At 50.9% G+C, this 15,062-nt stretch overlaps 1 protein-coding gene across 1 annotated transcript in view; it reads right to left on the bottom strand.

The window, feature by feature from the left end:
- Pygb (glycogen phosphorylase B) overlaps positions 1 to 15,062 on the bottom strand; it is a 44,552-nt gene that overhangs the window by 3,785 nt on the left and 25,705 nt on the right. The window contains exons 5-17 of the mRNA XM_021177754.2: positions 14,505 to 14,636; positions 12,376 to 12,487; positions 11,874 to 11,956; positions 10,771 to 10,914; positions 10,171 to 10,263; positions 8,986 to 9,132; positions 8,058 to 8,221; positions 6,904 to 7,018; positions 5,881 to 5,982; positions 4,969 to 5,116; positions 4,051 to 4,109; positions 1,512 to 1,653; positions 688 to 895 (exon numbers count right to left, since the gene is read on the bottom strand). Coding sequence (XP_021033413.1) covers positions 688 to 895; positions 1,512 to 1,653; positions 4,051 to 4,109; positions 4,969 to 5,116; positions 5,881 to 5,982; positions 6,904 to 7,018; positions 8,058 to 8,221; positions 8,986 to 9,132; positions 10,171 to 10,263; positions 10,771 to 10,914; positions 11,874 to 11,956; positions 12,376 to 12,487; positions 14,505 to 14,636 — 1,649 coding nt within the window. The remainder of the gene's footprint in view (positions 1 to 687; positions 896 to 1,511; positions 1,654 to 4,050; positions 4,110 to 4,968; positions 5,117 to 5,880; positions 5,983 to 6,903; positions 7,019 to 8,057; positions 8,222 to 8,985; positions 9,133 to 10,170; positions 10,264 to 10,770; positions 10,915 to 11,873; positions 11,957 to 12,375; positions 12,488 to 14,504; positions 14,637 to 15,062) is intronic.

Raw genomic sequence — 15,062 nt, 5'->3', positions numbered from 1 at the left:
TGAGAGGAATGAGGGACATTCAGGCCCCAGGACACAAAGCTGAGAGAGAAACTGAGACACCCTACACAAATACATGAGCTCTTGGGGTGACAAGGACAGTTTGATCTCACTGCTACCTAAGGTCTCACTGAACGAACACACACACACCCCCCGCCAGGAGTTCTAGAAAGCAATTAAAATTGCACGGTCTTTAAATTCACAGGCTAGGATCCCTCATCAAGTGTCAGGGTCAGGAAAAGCAGCTGCTTTCAGATCAGAAATGGGGATGCACAACGACCTCAGCCACCAAAGGCCGGAAAGGGCAATACAGCATGGACTTTAACAACAGTGTGTCACTGAGAGACTGTATACCCGCAGTAAGATGTAAACAGTGGGAAGCTGGACGAGTGGGAGACAGAAGCTCTCTGTACTGTTTGAGATTTTCTACATTCCATTTCAAAATGGCAAGGTCTATGGCCTGTGTCTTGTCTGGCCCTGAGTGGTAAAGTCCCTGTAGGAAGAGGCTTGTAACCAGGGCCTCAGTTGACGGGAGGAGTGCTTGTCTCGGTCGGGGACATGCAGGAGCAGCCAGACTCCTGGGGAACCTCATGTTTTGTACTTATGAATGGACTCAATGAGTACTGAGTCCCTGACCCATGTCACCCTTTACAGCCCCCTCCCCAAAGCTGTCACATATCCAACACATACCCTTTCTGGTCCAGGGCCTCGACATCTTCCACCCGCATACCGAAGATGAAAAGGTTCTCCTCCCCGGCCTCCTCGGCCATCTCCACATTGGCACCATCCATGGTGCCGATGGTGAGCGCTCCATTGAGCATGAACTTCATATTGCCTGTGCCCGAGGCTTCAGTGCCCGCAGTGGATATCTGCTGGGACAGGTCAGCCGCTGGGATCACTGCGGGACAGAGAAACACGGGATGGCAGCTCAGCCTAAGGCCTGCTTCACCCACCCATCCTACATTCCGTTCCCCCCTTGAGATATCCTGTCTCCAAGGAGGAGGATCCTAGGATAGGAAGCCATTGTGCTCACTGCCAAATAAGCAAGGAGACTGACCACAAAGGAGCCACCTGAATTTTCAAGACTCCTCTGGACCAGCTTAGCTAAGGCTTTGAGGTGTCCCCAGAAAAGGATGACAGCAGTGCTGGCACAAGCAGCACATCTCTAAGGAAGAGGGAGGGAGGGGGCAGGAGGGAGGGAAGAGAGACAGGGTGAGGACAAGGTTCAGAGACATCAAGGGAGTCACACTGTGCTGTAGTGAGAGCCCCAAGGGCAGCAGGCAGAGCTGAGGGTGGGAGAAGCAACAGTGAAATCCAGGCAGGCACAAGGAGGTCCAGATGCCAAGAATGACACTGGCTTTGCCTATCATGTGCAAAGGCTCTTGGACATACTCATGACACACAGTGTTCCCCTGGCAGGTGACTTAAGTGGAGAACAGGCAGGCCTGATCAGCACTGCCAACCCTGTCTGTTCCCAGCCCCAAGCAGAACCTAGTCAGGGAGTCTAGGGTTACCTTTCTCAGCTAAAGACACACGGTAGTTCTCCAAGAAGATCACTCTGAGCCTGTCGCCCACAACTGGATCATGGTTGACAACATCTCCAATGGATGTGACCAGCTTGATGATCATCTTAGCCATGTGGTAACCAGGAGCTGCCTAGAAGGAAGGTGAGAGTTAGGGGAACTTAACATCAACACCAAGTTCAGGTTCCAAAAAGGATCCAGGGAGCACTCAGTGACACTTCTGGCTCCTAGGCATGTGAGACAGGGACCTGTGAGCCATGGAGACCTGCAGTGTCCAGGTAGGCATGGTGCAGGCAGAGCTGAGAGTTTTCCATCTTCATCCAAAGGAAACCAAGGAACAGACTGTCCTCTGGCAGCTAGGAGGAGGTTCTTAAAGCCCACATCCACAGTGACACAGTAGACTGCAGACCATGGAGGTCACACCGGCAGTGTCCCTGCTAGTGGTGGGGAAATAGAAGGACCTAGCCTTGTCTGACTGTCTTAACTTCTACTGACTCCAAATGTCACCTCACTTGTGAGACTTACTAGCCTTGAGTTTGATTTTTTTTTTTTTTATTCTAGTCAGTGTTTTAGAAACTACAAGATGTAGCCAAGTGTAGTGGTGCGCACCTTTAACCTCAGCACTCAGAAGGCAAAGGCAGGTAGGTCTCTGTGAGTTCGAGGCCAGCCTGGTTTACATAGTGAGTTCCAGGACAGCAAGGGTTACATAGTGAGACCCTGTCTTAAAAAACAAACAAAAAAACAAAAAGAAAAAAAGAAACTACAAGATAAAAGAAATGAAGACTTCTGGAACTATTAACTTTCAGAAACTACAGAAAATGAAGAGATATACTAAAATGTACCAGAGGGATATTGTAGTGGTTTGAACATGCTTGGCCCAGGGAGTGGCGCTATCAGGTGTGGTAGCCTTGTTTGAGGAAGTGTGTCACTGTGGATGTGGGCTTTAAGAACCTCCTCCTAGCTGCCAGAGGACAGTCTGTTCCTTGGTTTCCTTTGGATGAAGATGGAAAACTCTCAGCTCTGCCTGCACCATGCCTACCTGGACACTGCCATGCTCCCCTCACCTGGATGATAACGGACGGACTGACCCTCTGAACCTGTGAGCCAGCCCCAATTAAATGTTGTTATAAGAGTTGGCTAGGTCATGGTGTCTGTTCACAGCAGTAAAACCCTAACTAAGACATGTTCAGAAAAGGCTAGCCTCAAGAAAAAGCCAACTTCTTTAACAAATATACTGAAAATTAAAGAAGACATAAGGAAAACTCACAGGTTTAAGAAAAACTAAGACATCAATCTCAACCTGAGGACTTTCTTCGAAGTCTTGATTCAAACTACTAGAAATACTTATAGGGCAAAGTGTGTGGTAGAAAGCTTGTGACAAGCCCTGGGTTTTATCCCAAGCACTGCAAGAGTGAATGTAACTTTAGCTGGACACGGTGACTCTTGCTTGTAGTCCCAGCCACTCCAGGGCTGAGGCAGGAAGGTGACTTTGGAGCCAGTTTGGGTGACATAATGAGAAGCCCCAACTCAAGAGAAAAACATTTCAACTTCAGTAAGACAAAGTGGGTAGCGGTCCCACAGTATTTATTGGCGTGGAAGAATCCTTTTCCTGGGTGATGTATGATATTCCACAGTGATGCTGAAGACTAAAACATCTTGTAGTTTTGCAGAAACGCCACTTGAGAAGATGGACCATGAAGTATAACGTGTTCTATCATCTGGACTTCACTCTGACATGGTTGAGCAGGACGCTCGGCAGCCCCTCCTGCTTTTCTCTAAGTTTTTTTTTTTGTTGTAATACTTTATAACCTCCCTAAAAGCCCACACTGCTTTGGATTGTACATACTAAAATACTAACATATATGACATCCAAATTTGCTGCCAGAATACCAAATGATGGGTAGGGGCAGAGACCAAACAAGGAGAGGTGAGCTGATTCTGTGCCTGACCCTCCAGGCCCTATCATCTGAGGAGAGGATGGCCTTGTGGCCAATGGCAGTACCTATGTCTGCCTCACTCCAGCCATGGAAGGCCAGGAACAGCAGGAATGCCATCTGTGGGCAGGCATGGGAGGTTGTCCCACGGCAGTCTCTCAAAAATGAACTACACCCTAACAGACAAGACCCAGCCACTACTTGTGTAGAAAGTAGCAAGCATGTCTGGTACCACTGGAATGTACCACAGTGAATAAAATCAGCTCAAACCATGTTACACCTAGTGTGGTCTCAGGTGTGGCAGGCGGAACAGTCATAGCCATGTCTCCGTGTCTCCAGCCACAACTGTACTATGAAATCCTGGAGGCAGAGAAGGGGGTGGCAAGGGTGGGGTCTGGATGGGAGGTGTACTCCATAAAGCCACTGGGATCCAACCTTACATAAAGGGTTCCTTTCCCCAACCCAGCTGCTCAGGGCCAGGTGCTCTGGCATGTGTATACGGACACCTGCTTTCTAAGCAAGCCGGCTGTCTACAGGACAGGAAAGCAGGCGCTTCCTAGGCCCAACATCAAGGAAGGAGAAGGAAGTTACCTCACCTTGCCCCCAATCATAACAGTCCTGGGCACAAAGGCCTTGGCTGGATCCTTCTTTATTCCTGGAGATCAAACAGAAGAGGAATCGTTACCAGATGATCCCTGCCCAGCCCCCCAGGATGACCCAGGGTTAGGTACACTCATCGGGCTGTGTATTTTTGCCTAGGTGACACATAGCTGTGGCCATACTACATCTGCAGAAGCCCGTCACTCGGAGGAACAGGCTCTCCCTAGCTTTGCACTTGCACACCAGGCTGGAGGAAGAGGCAAGCCAAGACCACTGATGACAAATCACGCAGTATCCTTCAGCATCCTCCTAGCCATCCAGCTCATCCTGAGCCCCAGGTCGAGTGGCTTGCAGGGGCAAGCACCACGACACCACAAAGAATCCATATCATCAAGAAAACCAGAGAGCCGGGCTGGAGAGGTAGCCCGGTGGGTAAGAGTGTTAGCTATTCTTACGGAAGACCTAGGCTTGGTTCTCAGAACCCACATGGGTAGTCTAATAAATATAATCTTTCCAAAGAAGACAAAATCATTATAGCAATAATAAGCTTTAAAAACTAACTAAAAAGAGCATAAGACATTGTCTGAGAACTCAACAGACCCCCACCCTATACTGAAGCTCAACAGACTGTTCTTGGCCTTTGCAGATAACCCAAAGGCCCTGTGTTCCAAGGACTGTAGGTTCTCCAACCTTAGGCTCCAAGAATGAGAACTCAGAAAACCTGGCTGTGACTCAAAAGAACTTATCATATTACATAATACACAAATACACACACACACACACACACACACACACACACACACACACACAGACACACGTGAAAGGCAGGGGTTGAGGATAGAGTCCTGGACCACCTGTGGCTTGTGAGAGAAGGCAGATGTTGTGTAATCGTGCAATGGGGCCCTGGAACTCACGGTTGTACAGGGTGATAATGTGTAGGCAGTTGAGCAGCTGTCGCTTATATTCGTGGATCCTCTTCACGTGCACATCAAACATGGATGCAGGGTTGATCTTCACCTTGTACTCCTTCTCTAGCTGGGCAGAGAACTTCAGCTTGTTTTCCTGAGAAATGGAAGATGGTGGCTATACCGACACAGGAACCCTGCAAGCTCTCCCAGGCCCACGAGCATTCCTACTTCCCACCTGACCCAAGTCTCTTGTCTCTCCAGGATCAGCATGGACAACACTGGACATGAGCTGGGAACACAGACAGCAGTAGGAGAGAGTTCGGAGTAGGGAAATGTGGGTTACAATAAAAATGGGTGTTCTGGCCATTCAAATAAGTGAAAAGCTAAGGCCCAGTGCAGACCTGGAGCTATGCAGATCACGGGGGACAAAACCAAAGGGAGCCACAAGTGTGATCCGATCCGCCAGCACAAGAAGCAGGCAGGGTCAGTGCGAGTGAGACAAAGTAGCTGAGAAGTAGCTGGAGAGACTAAAGCAGAATTCTGGGCTTGGAAGACTCTGCACTGCCATGGGTACCCAAGCCATGGCTTCCTGCTGACCCAAATACTGAGGCCAACATCCCTGCCACATGCCCCCATGGAGGGATAGTCTTGGGTCCTGTTGTGTTGGAGGTGCCAGTGTCTAACGGAGGCCACAACACCTCAACTCTCCCAGACGAAAAGAGAATGCCCCAGCTCCTCTAGAGGCTTCCCCACTGCTGATGGGGGAGCAGAATGAGCCGAAGATTCACTTGGCAGGGCTTCATTTACCCACTTGTTGCATGACCCCAAAGATAAATGGGTCCTTGTCTAGAAAGCTGAGAGAGGTCCTGACCCCTTGCTAAGACCAAGGGAAGCAGACTGTGGGCCAACGAAGCCTACCTGCTTAACCTTGGCTACGTCTCTGATGAAGGCCTCATCATCAACCAGTGACAGCAGCTTCTTCAGTTGGCTCAGATCGGTCAGGAAACCTTCCCCAATTCTCTGCGTTAAGAGGATACATGTCTTCTGTTCACCATGCCTCAGCCATCACAAAGCTTGCCCCTCTATCTGTCACCCTTCACCCTACTTTTCTTGGGATCTTTCTGCCCTCCTGAGCCCTCCTACCCGCTCCTCTCAGACCCACAGTCACATAGCCATTAGGACACAACAAACTCACAAGCCTTGTCAGCACCTCCTGTTTGAGACACCCTATCATGGGTGATGCCTTGGACCGGCAGAGCAATTCTTCCTCCCAACCTCCACCACCACGAACAAAGAGGCTACCTTCTCATTACCATAGCAACACCATTTCCAAAGCATCCCCTTAAGGGCCTTCCTGCTATCTACTTCCCACACGGGGTCCCCCTTGCCTCTTCCCATGAGATGCCTGGTGCGGTATAGACACTGCACTGGCTCCCAGACCCCTTGAGGGCATGGGCACTGTCCCCAGAGAAGCTGATTCAGGCTTCCCTGACTTTTCCAGAGCCTCCTCCCCAGTGAAGTTCCAGGTGGACTGCATTCCTCAGCCGCAGGGTACTGTGCCCTTCAAGGGAGGCCTTAAGCATATTGTCGAGGCCAACCCTGCAATCCTGACTCCAGCACAGGGTCTGGCATAGGAATACATGTGATTAGGGATACAGCCTTGAGTCCTCTCAAGCTGGTGGCTGCCACTCAGCTAGACTCTAGGCCTTTCTGAAGTGCAGGCTGGCACTTAGGCCAGAGCTGGGCCATAATCGTGTGCTGGGAGGTCTCTACTGCTCATGTCCCAGGGCCACTGCTGGAAATAAATGAAATATTCCCACTAGGTCAAGAGTCACTCAGAGAAAAGCTTGGGGAGCCTCCTGGGATTTAACTGTGCCCGCTGCTTCTTTCCAGACTCTGGCCCGGCATCTCACAGATCACAAAGCAAGGCTGGGAACTCACCTCGACAATGATTTCTGCCAGCCCCGGGTTACACAACAGCAGCCACCGTCGGGGCGTGATGCCATTGGTCTTGTTCTGGAACTTCTCTGGCTCCAGTTCGTAAAAGTCCTTAAAGCTATGAACACAGACAGCACGGAGCTGTCACAAATGCTGGTTTAAACCAGGTATCCAGAAAGCTTAAGCTCTTTACTGAGAGGCCCTGGAGCTCAGCTGCTGGGCTTCCTGAAGCACAAAGAGCAGGTACTCGCACTGAAAACAGAAGTGGCATAAAGGCAGGATGCGGCAGCCACGTGTGGCCGTGGGCTTGTGTGACTATAGTGTTCTGGGTGTTAGGACTTGACTGTTTCTAGACAGATCTAGAAGGCACAGACCAGGTCGTGAGAGTGGAGACTGAACAGGCTAGAGAGCTTACACCCTGGGCTCCCTTTCTACACCTGTATCCTGTGAGCCACCTGCCTCAGAAGTTTGGTGTGGAGAGGAATATGCAAGGTGCTGAGCCAAGCCCCAGAACTCAGGAGGGCTTGCACACTGACGGACGTGGCTAAGGAATTCTCACCCAGGGCGCTGCTTTGGCTGTGGTGGGTACTCAGCTCTCCAGGAAAGGAATGGGAGGGAGAGCCAGGTGCTGGTGCACACCTTTAATCCTACCATTCAGGAGGCAGAGGCAGGCATATCTCTGAGTTTGAGGCCAGCCTGGGCTACACAGAGACACTCTGTCTCACAAAAAAAGCAAAAAGCAAAAAAACCAAAAAAACCAAAAAACCCAGGAGAAAGAAATTCCTTAATGCTATCATACTCCTCATTGTAGGGTCCAAAGGACAGAAGGACAGCCAGCCTACATGGGACATCCATAGGACCCAACCTACAGCAGATGCAGCTTAACTTGACACTTGACCAAAAACGCAGGAGCACAAGAGGAGTGACTCTGGCAGCCAAAAGAGGTGTCTCTCCAATGTCACCCATCAAGTCACCTGTGAACATACTGGTGTGTGATATGGTGGGGGCTTTGGGCACCTCCATCATGCCCACAAGTGACTGAGTGGTACAGGGGCTGTATGTCAAACCCTGTTCATGGTATGTGTGGTGGCCAAATCAGAGTTAGGCTGGGAATCAGAGAGGAGCCCCCCCGACTTGGTGCAGAGCCCCCCACTCACACAGACTGCTTCACGATCTCAGAGTGAATCCTTGCCACCCCGTTCACAGCGTGGGACCCAATCACACACAGGTGTGCCATGTTGATTCTCTTGCAGTCCCCTTCCTCAATCACGGACATCCTCCTCAGTCGGTCCACATCCCCAGGAAACAGGGCAGCCACGTGCTGAAGCCAAGAACACAGGGCTGAGCATCCCTCAGCAACTGAGGTGCTAGCTACTGCCTGGGGACAGCCCACCACACCCAAAGGAGGGTCCACCGCTGCCAAGCTGTGACACTAGCCCACTCACCCCAGTGCCTTCACCCAAATCCTAGCTCAGACGTATTCATGGGGGCCCTGAATCAAATATTTCACCCATATAAGGTCCTGGGACCTATAGGACTGTTCTGTGTGAAAAGTGTCAGGACACCATTGGGTAGTTAGTGGAGTGCTAAGAAAGCTAGGCCATGCATGGCCGCTGTTTACAGGAACAGCACGAAGCTATACTTTCATCAGGAAAAAGAGCTGTTCTTTCCCCCCAAAGGTTGAAGAAGTCACAAAAAAGCTGGGGTATGGCTCAGTGAGACAATGACCCAGATTCATCCCACGTGCAAAGGTATGGCAATTGCCCAAACCAGAGCTTTCTCTGATCGCGTGCCACCATCCTCTCTGTGGGGAAAAGGGACAGACAGGCTCTGTTTCTGAGTTGCCTGGAGCTGTCAGGACACCTCCAGGAAAGACACTCAGATTCACAGCCTGCTCAGACTGGACCTTTATCTGCATGCATGCTTCCCATGCACCGAGCAGGGGTCTCACAGGGCAACCCGCAGCTCTGCCGGGTGACAAGTCTGCCCTCACAGTACAATAGCTCTTCTGCTGGGTAGAATGAGGCCAGTGTGGTGGAGCTGTCGTGTGTTACTGCCCAGTCCCTACCCACGACCTATGCTCACATCCAAGTGTCTCTGGTTGATGGCATAGATTATTTCCAGGTGCCTCGGAAGCAGCTTCTCAAACATGGCCACTGGCCAGCGCTCCAGGGCCTCGGGCAGCACCGTGTGATTGGTGTAGGCACAGGTCTTCTTGGTGACCTCCCAGGCCTACACATTGAGAACAGCAGATGTCACACAGACACACTGGAGCCATGAGGGAAGGTGCTCACCCATCCCTGCCCTCTGCTCTCTAGGCATGTCACCAGCTCAGGCTAGTCACCACACTGTAGACATACACAAATGACCCTATCTCCTGGCCCTACGCTCTGACAGTGACCTTTTAGTTTCTCCTTTGTAGTCACTCTGCTGCTGGCGAACTATCACACAATGTGGCAGTTTTCTGCTAGTTTCCATTAAACTACCAGACACCCACAGTGCAGAGGACACTGGGTACCGTATGGCTTGCCACCCCAGGGCATGGCCTCAACAGGAGTGTATACCATTAGGCCAGAGAGGGGCTCTGGTTCCTGAAAAGGAAGAAGAAAACTGGCTTATGGTTTCTGGTGATCTAGTTAAAGCCAACCAAGAAGAAGATGAGGACCAAGAAAAATGGAGCCTCTAGACAGTCTTCAAATACAAACACTGTCGACTTCCAGACTTTGTCATCACGATGTAGCCCAGGCTAGGTTTGAACTTGTTATTTTCCTGCTTCAACCTCCTGAGTGCTTGACACCACCACAGCCAACTAATAGGTTCCCAAAAGCTTAACACTTCTAGGTTGTTTTCTTTCCTTGATGTTTTGAAACAGAGTATCACAATGTAGCCCTGGCTGGCCAGAAACTCACTATTAGATGAGGCTAGCCTCAAATTCACAGAGATCACCTGCCTCTGCCTCCCAAGTGCTGGGAGTAAAGGCATGTGCCACCATGCCTAGCCAAACTTCAAGCTTGTCTCTTCTGTCCCATCATCCTTACCCTCACTGAGCCTGTAAACAATAGAGCATCTATCTCTGAGAGCCACTCTCCAGGGCAGCCTCGACACTCTCAATGTCAATTTCCCTGATCTCCTGAGGCTGGGAAAAAGGCACTACTTCCTGGGTCTAGCTCAGCCCACCATCTCCATGTGTGGCACAGCTTGAGGTCTAACGAGGATGCCGTCACCCGACCCTGGTCCCAGGAGCGCACTGTCTTCCCTTTCCACACTCACCTTATCCCAGTCCACCTTCTCCACGTCCACCAGGATCCGCATGAGCTCGGGGATGGAGAGTGCGGGGTGGGTGTCATTCAGTTGGATGGCTACCTAGAGTTCATGAAGGGTGCTATTTAGTTCTCTCACTCTTGATACCTGAAGTGGTGACCCAGGGTTTGAAGGAGCCAGCCTAGCAGTGCACTCTGGAGGAGCCCAGGAGCCTAAGGGGTCAGGAGGTAGATGCTGGCTCTGTTGGCAGCTGTGACCTGCAGCCAGCTGTCCCCTCGAGTAGCTGCAACCCATGGGCAGATGTGTCCCAAGAGCAGCTCTGCTCTGAGAAGGTGCAGAAGGGACTTCAGGATGTGGTACCCTCAGAGGTCACTTTCCCCTCAGCTCAGATGGGACAGCTTTGTTTAGAATTGCCACGGTGAGCCTGCCACATGCGTCAGGAGCCTTTCACAGTGACCTCCCTGCCTCCCTCCACTTTTGACACACAAGGGCTGCACTAGTTTTAGAAGTGACCCTGAGACTCAGGAAACGATGCCAATTCCTCCTACCCCTCCCAAACACAAGAAAGAAAGCCCACTGCATGACAGTGAGCTCACTCCCTTCACAGACCTTGTCTGGGAACGTCTCGAAAGAAGTTCTCACTGGGTCCCGACAGCCAAACCTGGAAGACTTGAACCTTCGAATGATGTCCTGGAGGGTGGCTGCCACCACAAAGTACTCCTGCTTCAGCCGCAGCTCCTTCCCCTCGAAGAACTGCAAGGCAGCATTGTTAGGGCACCCACCTCCAACACAAGACTCCACAACTCTGATGGGCCCTACAGTTGCTTGTGCTTGCCCATACATCCCTGGGGTCATTCCTTTTTTTAAAAAAAAAGATTTATTTACTTTATGTATAATAGTACACAGTAGCTGTCTTCAGACACACCAGAAGAGGGCACTAGGTCCCATTACAGAGGGTTGTGAGCCACCATGTAGTTGCTGGGAACTGAACTCGGGACCTCTGGAAGAACAGTCAGTGCTCTTAACTGCTGAACCATCTCTCCAGCCCCCTGGGGTCATTCTTAACCCTCCAGAGGGCCAGCTCAGGTGCCCTACTCAAGGTGGTAGGCTGGAGGCCTGCATGGTTAAAACCAGTCCGCCTGACAGTGTGGCCTACAAGTACGCCTTCAGCACAGGGTCACCTGGTTACAAGGTGTCTGTCTTGTCTATCAGTGAGGGTGACAAGTCCAGAGATGAGGAGCAACACAGTTACTCAGAACCAGTTCTCAAGACAGACACCAGCAGACACCCCACGCCTGAAGTTTGGGGGAGTACCTAGTCTCAAGATATATGGACATTTGGTTCAGGTCTCCAATGCTATATTATATGCACATAAAACTTTGAGAAAAAAAATTTCACTTTAAAGAGTGCACCACCAATCAAGATAGGCAAACTCTGATTTTGTTTGTGGGGGATGTTATTTTTTGGTGTTGGGGCCTGAGCTCAGGGCTTTGGACATGCTAAACTCCTCTGATAGCAACACACCAACAGACACTGGACCCAGGTCGGAGCAGAGGATTCAGCCGTCACCGCCTAGCATGTGACAGGCATGCGGTTAACAGTTTCCTAAGCATATCCAGGCACTGCAGCCAGACGGGTGCTACCACCCCATGTACACACAGGTCTCCAGCTTCCATGTCTACCCTTTAAAGAGAGTCCCAAGAGCCACTCACATTGTCATTGGGATATAGGACCCTGGAGATGTTCTCAGCCAAGTTCCTGTCCAGGACAGCTTCGATGTAGTCCCCAACGTTGACTAAAGAGAGACAGAGCCCCATCAGTGCAGCCTCCTCCGGGCCCAGCGGTCTTGTGACGTGAGGCACTTCAGCTGCTCAGCAGCTTCCTGGAGAAGCTTGAGGTGTCCCTGGGCCCCTGTCATCCTCATTCCCAGCAGAGGACCCATCTCCCCTCTCACAGTACCTCACGTCCACTGTAACCCCCGGCTCTTCTCTTGGGGACACGTGGTCTAAATGACTATGACCCTGCACAGCTGGAGCCTGGCACCCTGTCTACCCTAACTCTTGTTTGCACAGGAGCTGTTAGGGCCATGCACTTCACGACACCACTTCCTCCCTCCCAGCAGAGAGTATAAAAATAGGGGCAGGAGTGGTGAGGTCCCAGTGTTTGGATAAGCCATCTAAACAGACAGGCACAGGAGCCATGGTGGGAACTTACAGTCCTTCAGCTTGAAGTCATTGGGTGCCTTGGCAGACCAGAGCCTCATGGTGTTGACAGTGTTGTTCTTATACCCAGGCACTGGGGTGTCATAGGGCATGGCGAGTACCACCTGGTCATAAGTAAGGAAGCTCACTTAGGACTGAGCCAGCAAAGATCCCTTAGTCCCCACAGCCTAGCCTCCCTGTCTCCATGTTCCCACCTTCGACCTTTACCTGCCACCTCTTGATTCTCAGGGAGCTGGCATGGCCATCTGAGAGGGATGGCAGCCACACTCTGACATCTTCCCCAACCACACGTATGTCTCCCAGATTCATGTACTTCAGTGCTGGCACCAGCTGAATAATCTTCCCATGCTGGCCTCTTGAGGAGCCACGGCATGGGCACCTCACCTCTCCCCCATATACCCATGTTCTCCCTTCACTCTGCATGGGCTAGGCCAGGCTCTGGCTAACTCCTCTTCACACCCACCTTCATTTCCCAACCTCTTTGGCAATGCTCCTCTTGTGGGTTGCCTTGACTCTACCCTCCAGGTATCTAAATCTGCCCAGACAGGAACACAGTCACTCTGCCATGGTCCTTCCTTGCTAAGCCAGCCAAGCAACTCTGCAAGTCAGTTAGCTCTAAGGAACTTAAAAGGGCAGTGTATGCGGCTCACCAGGATGAACTCTGGTATCACCTCTGTCTTCATATTTGCTGCCAAGGCTCACTCCTGTCCTATACACGCTCACCTTATGGAGAACGCGTTCAACCACCCAACCTCCCTGTCTACGGACTTCAGAGCTAAGGCTCTCACCATGTATGCTGACATAATTATCATAAGCACAGTCATTCAGGACATGGGACTGCTTCTCTGCTTTTTCAAGTTAAAACCCACTTTTTAAAAATGTGTGCAGCCTGCCTAGAATGGCCCTAGACTACGCTAGCTCCAGGTGTGCCATTTAAAACTATATTTTGAAATATCAAAACAACTTCCCCAGCCACCAGGCCCCCATGCTTGCCCATTCCTCTATATCCCCAATGACTAAGGCTCACTATTCTTTTTTTGTTTTGTTTTGTTTTTTTTCGAGACAGGGTTTCTCTGTATAGCCAGCCCTGGCTGTCCTGGAACTCACTCTGTAGACCAAGCTGGCCTCAAACTCAGAAATCTGCCTGCCTCTGCCTCCCGAGTGCTGGAATTAAAGGCATGCACCACCATGCCTGGTTTAAGGCTCACTATTCTTACCTTGTCCCCTGTCCTCCCCTTCTCCAGGGACCAAGGTGTGTGCTCCCAGCCATGGAGTGATTGGTCCTCTTGTACTGCATCTTTCCAAACCAGCTGGGAGGGAGGCACACTAGCCAAAGCCACGGCCATACCCACCTGGAGCTTGGCTGGCTCAGACACTACAGAGCCGTGGGCCACAAGTGATACCAGGGGATAGCAGTAGTCAGTACTCCGTAACTAACCTGGGAGCTGTTTCATCCTCCTGGGGCCTTCCTCCCAGCCAGGACATGATTCACTAGCACTGTGTCACCCAGCAGTACATGCTGGCTGTGAGCACCAACGCACACAATACACACAACGCACAGCACTGGCTAAACTGTAAGGCAGCTATGTGAGGTGCATATATTCCATTCCAAGGAGCACGCACCGAAGTGTAAGTACTGACATATGCAGGAGATAAACCCTTCCTTGGCTTTTACCTTAAGTCCCCCAAGGAAACAGTATGCCACCCTCCCAAGTTGAAGTCAAGGTGACTTCTCCTTAGGGCAGCTGTGGTGGTTTGTACATACTTGGCCCAGGGAGTGGTGCTATTTGGAGGTGTGGCCTTGTTGTGTCACTGTGACCTACGTGTGTCACTGTGGGCTTGAAGATCCTACTCCTAGCTGCCTGGAAGTCAGTCTTCCACAAGCAGATGAGGATATAGAAGAACTCTCAGCTCCTCCTGTACCATGCCTGCCTGGATGCTGCCATGTTCCCACCTTGATGATACTGGACTGAACCTCCGAACCTGTAAGCCAGCACCAATTAAATGTTGTCCTTTAAAGACTTGCCTTGGCCATGGTGTCTGTTCACAGCAGTCAAACCCTAACTAAGACAGCAGCCCTCTTGCTCAACAGCAGTGAGCCCCTGGGCCAGAGCTCCATACCTGCGTGTCCAGCCAGAGGACCCCGTCAGGGGTGTGCTCCACCCTCCCATAGAAATGCACCGGCAGCATGTACTCCGGCCGTGCCTTCTCCCAGGGATTTCCGTAGCGTAGCCAGTCATCAGCTTCTTCAACCTGGAGGGAGAGTCAGGAAGGAAAGTCTCAGTAAGGATGAGACAATACCAGCAATACCTACAAGCTAACCCTGCCCTTGACCTCGGCATGCAAAATGCAGAGATTATATAGTGCCTGGCTCCAAAAACCCAGTCAACGTCAGGCCACATATACTACTAAAGTCACAAATTCCTATACAATTCAGAAAAAGACACCTAAATAAAAAGACACTAAAAACCACCCAGATGAAGGACTGATAGCCTTGCACTATGGGTAAATCTTAAAGAACACACACACACACACACTGAATGACTACATTTATAGGAAATGTCCAGAACAATTCCAGGACAGAGACAGCAGAAGACAGAGGGTTAACAACTGTCAAACACTAATCACGATGGAAAATGGACAGTGCTCTGGAGATAGTCAGGCTGTTTCCCAACTGTG

Source organism: Mus caroli, chromosome 2, assembly GCF_900094665.2.
Source record: "Mus caroli chromosome 2, CAROLI_EIJ_v1.1, whole genome shotgun sequence".
NCBI lineage: Eukaryota > Metazoa > Chordata > Mammalia > Rodentia > Muridae > Mus > Mus caroli.
Note: the sequence above shows the minus strand (reverse complement) of the source record. Positions and strands in the feature narration are given on the sequence as shown.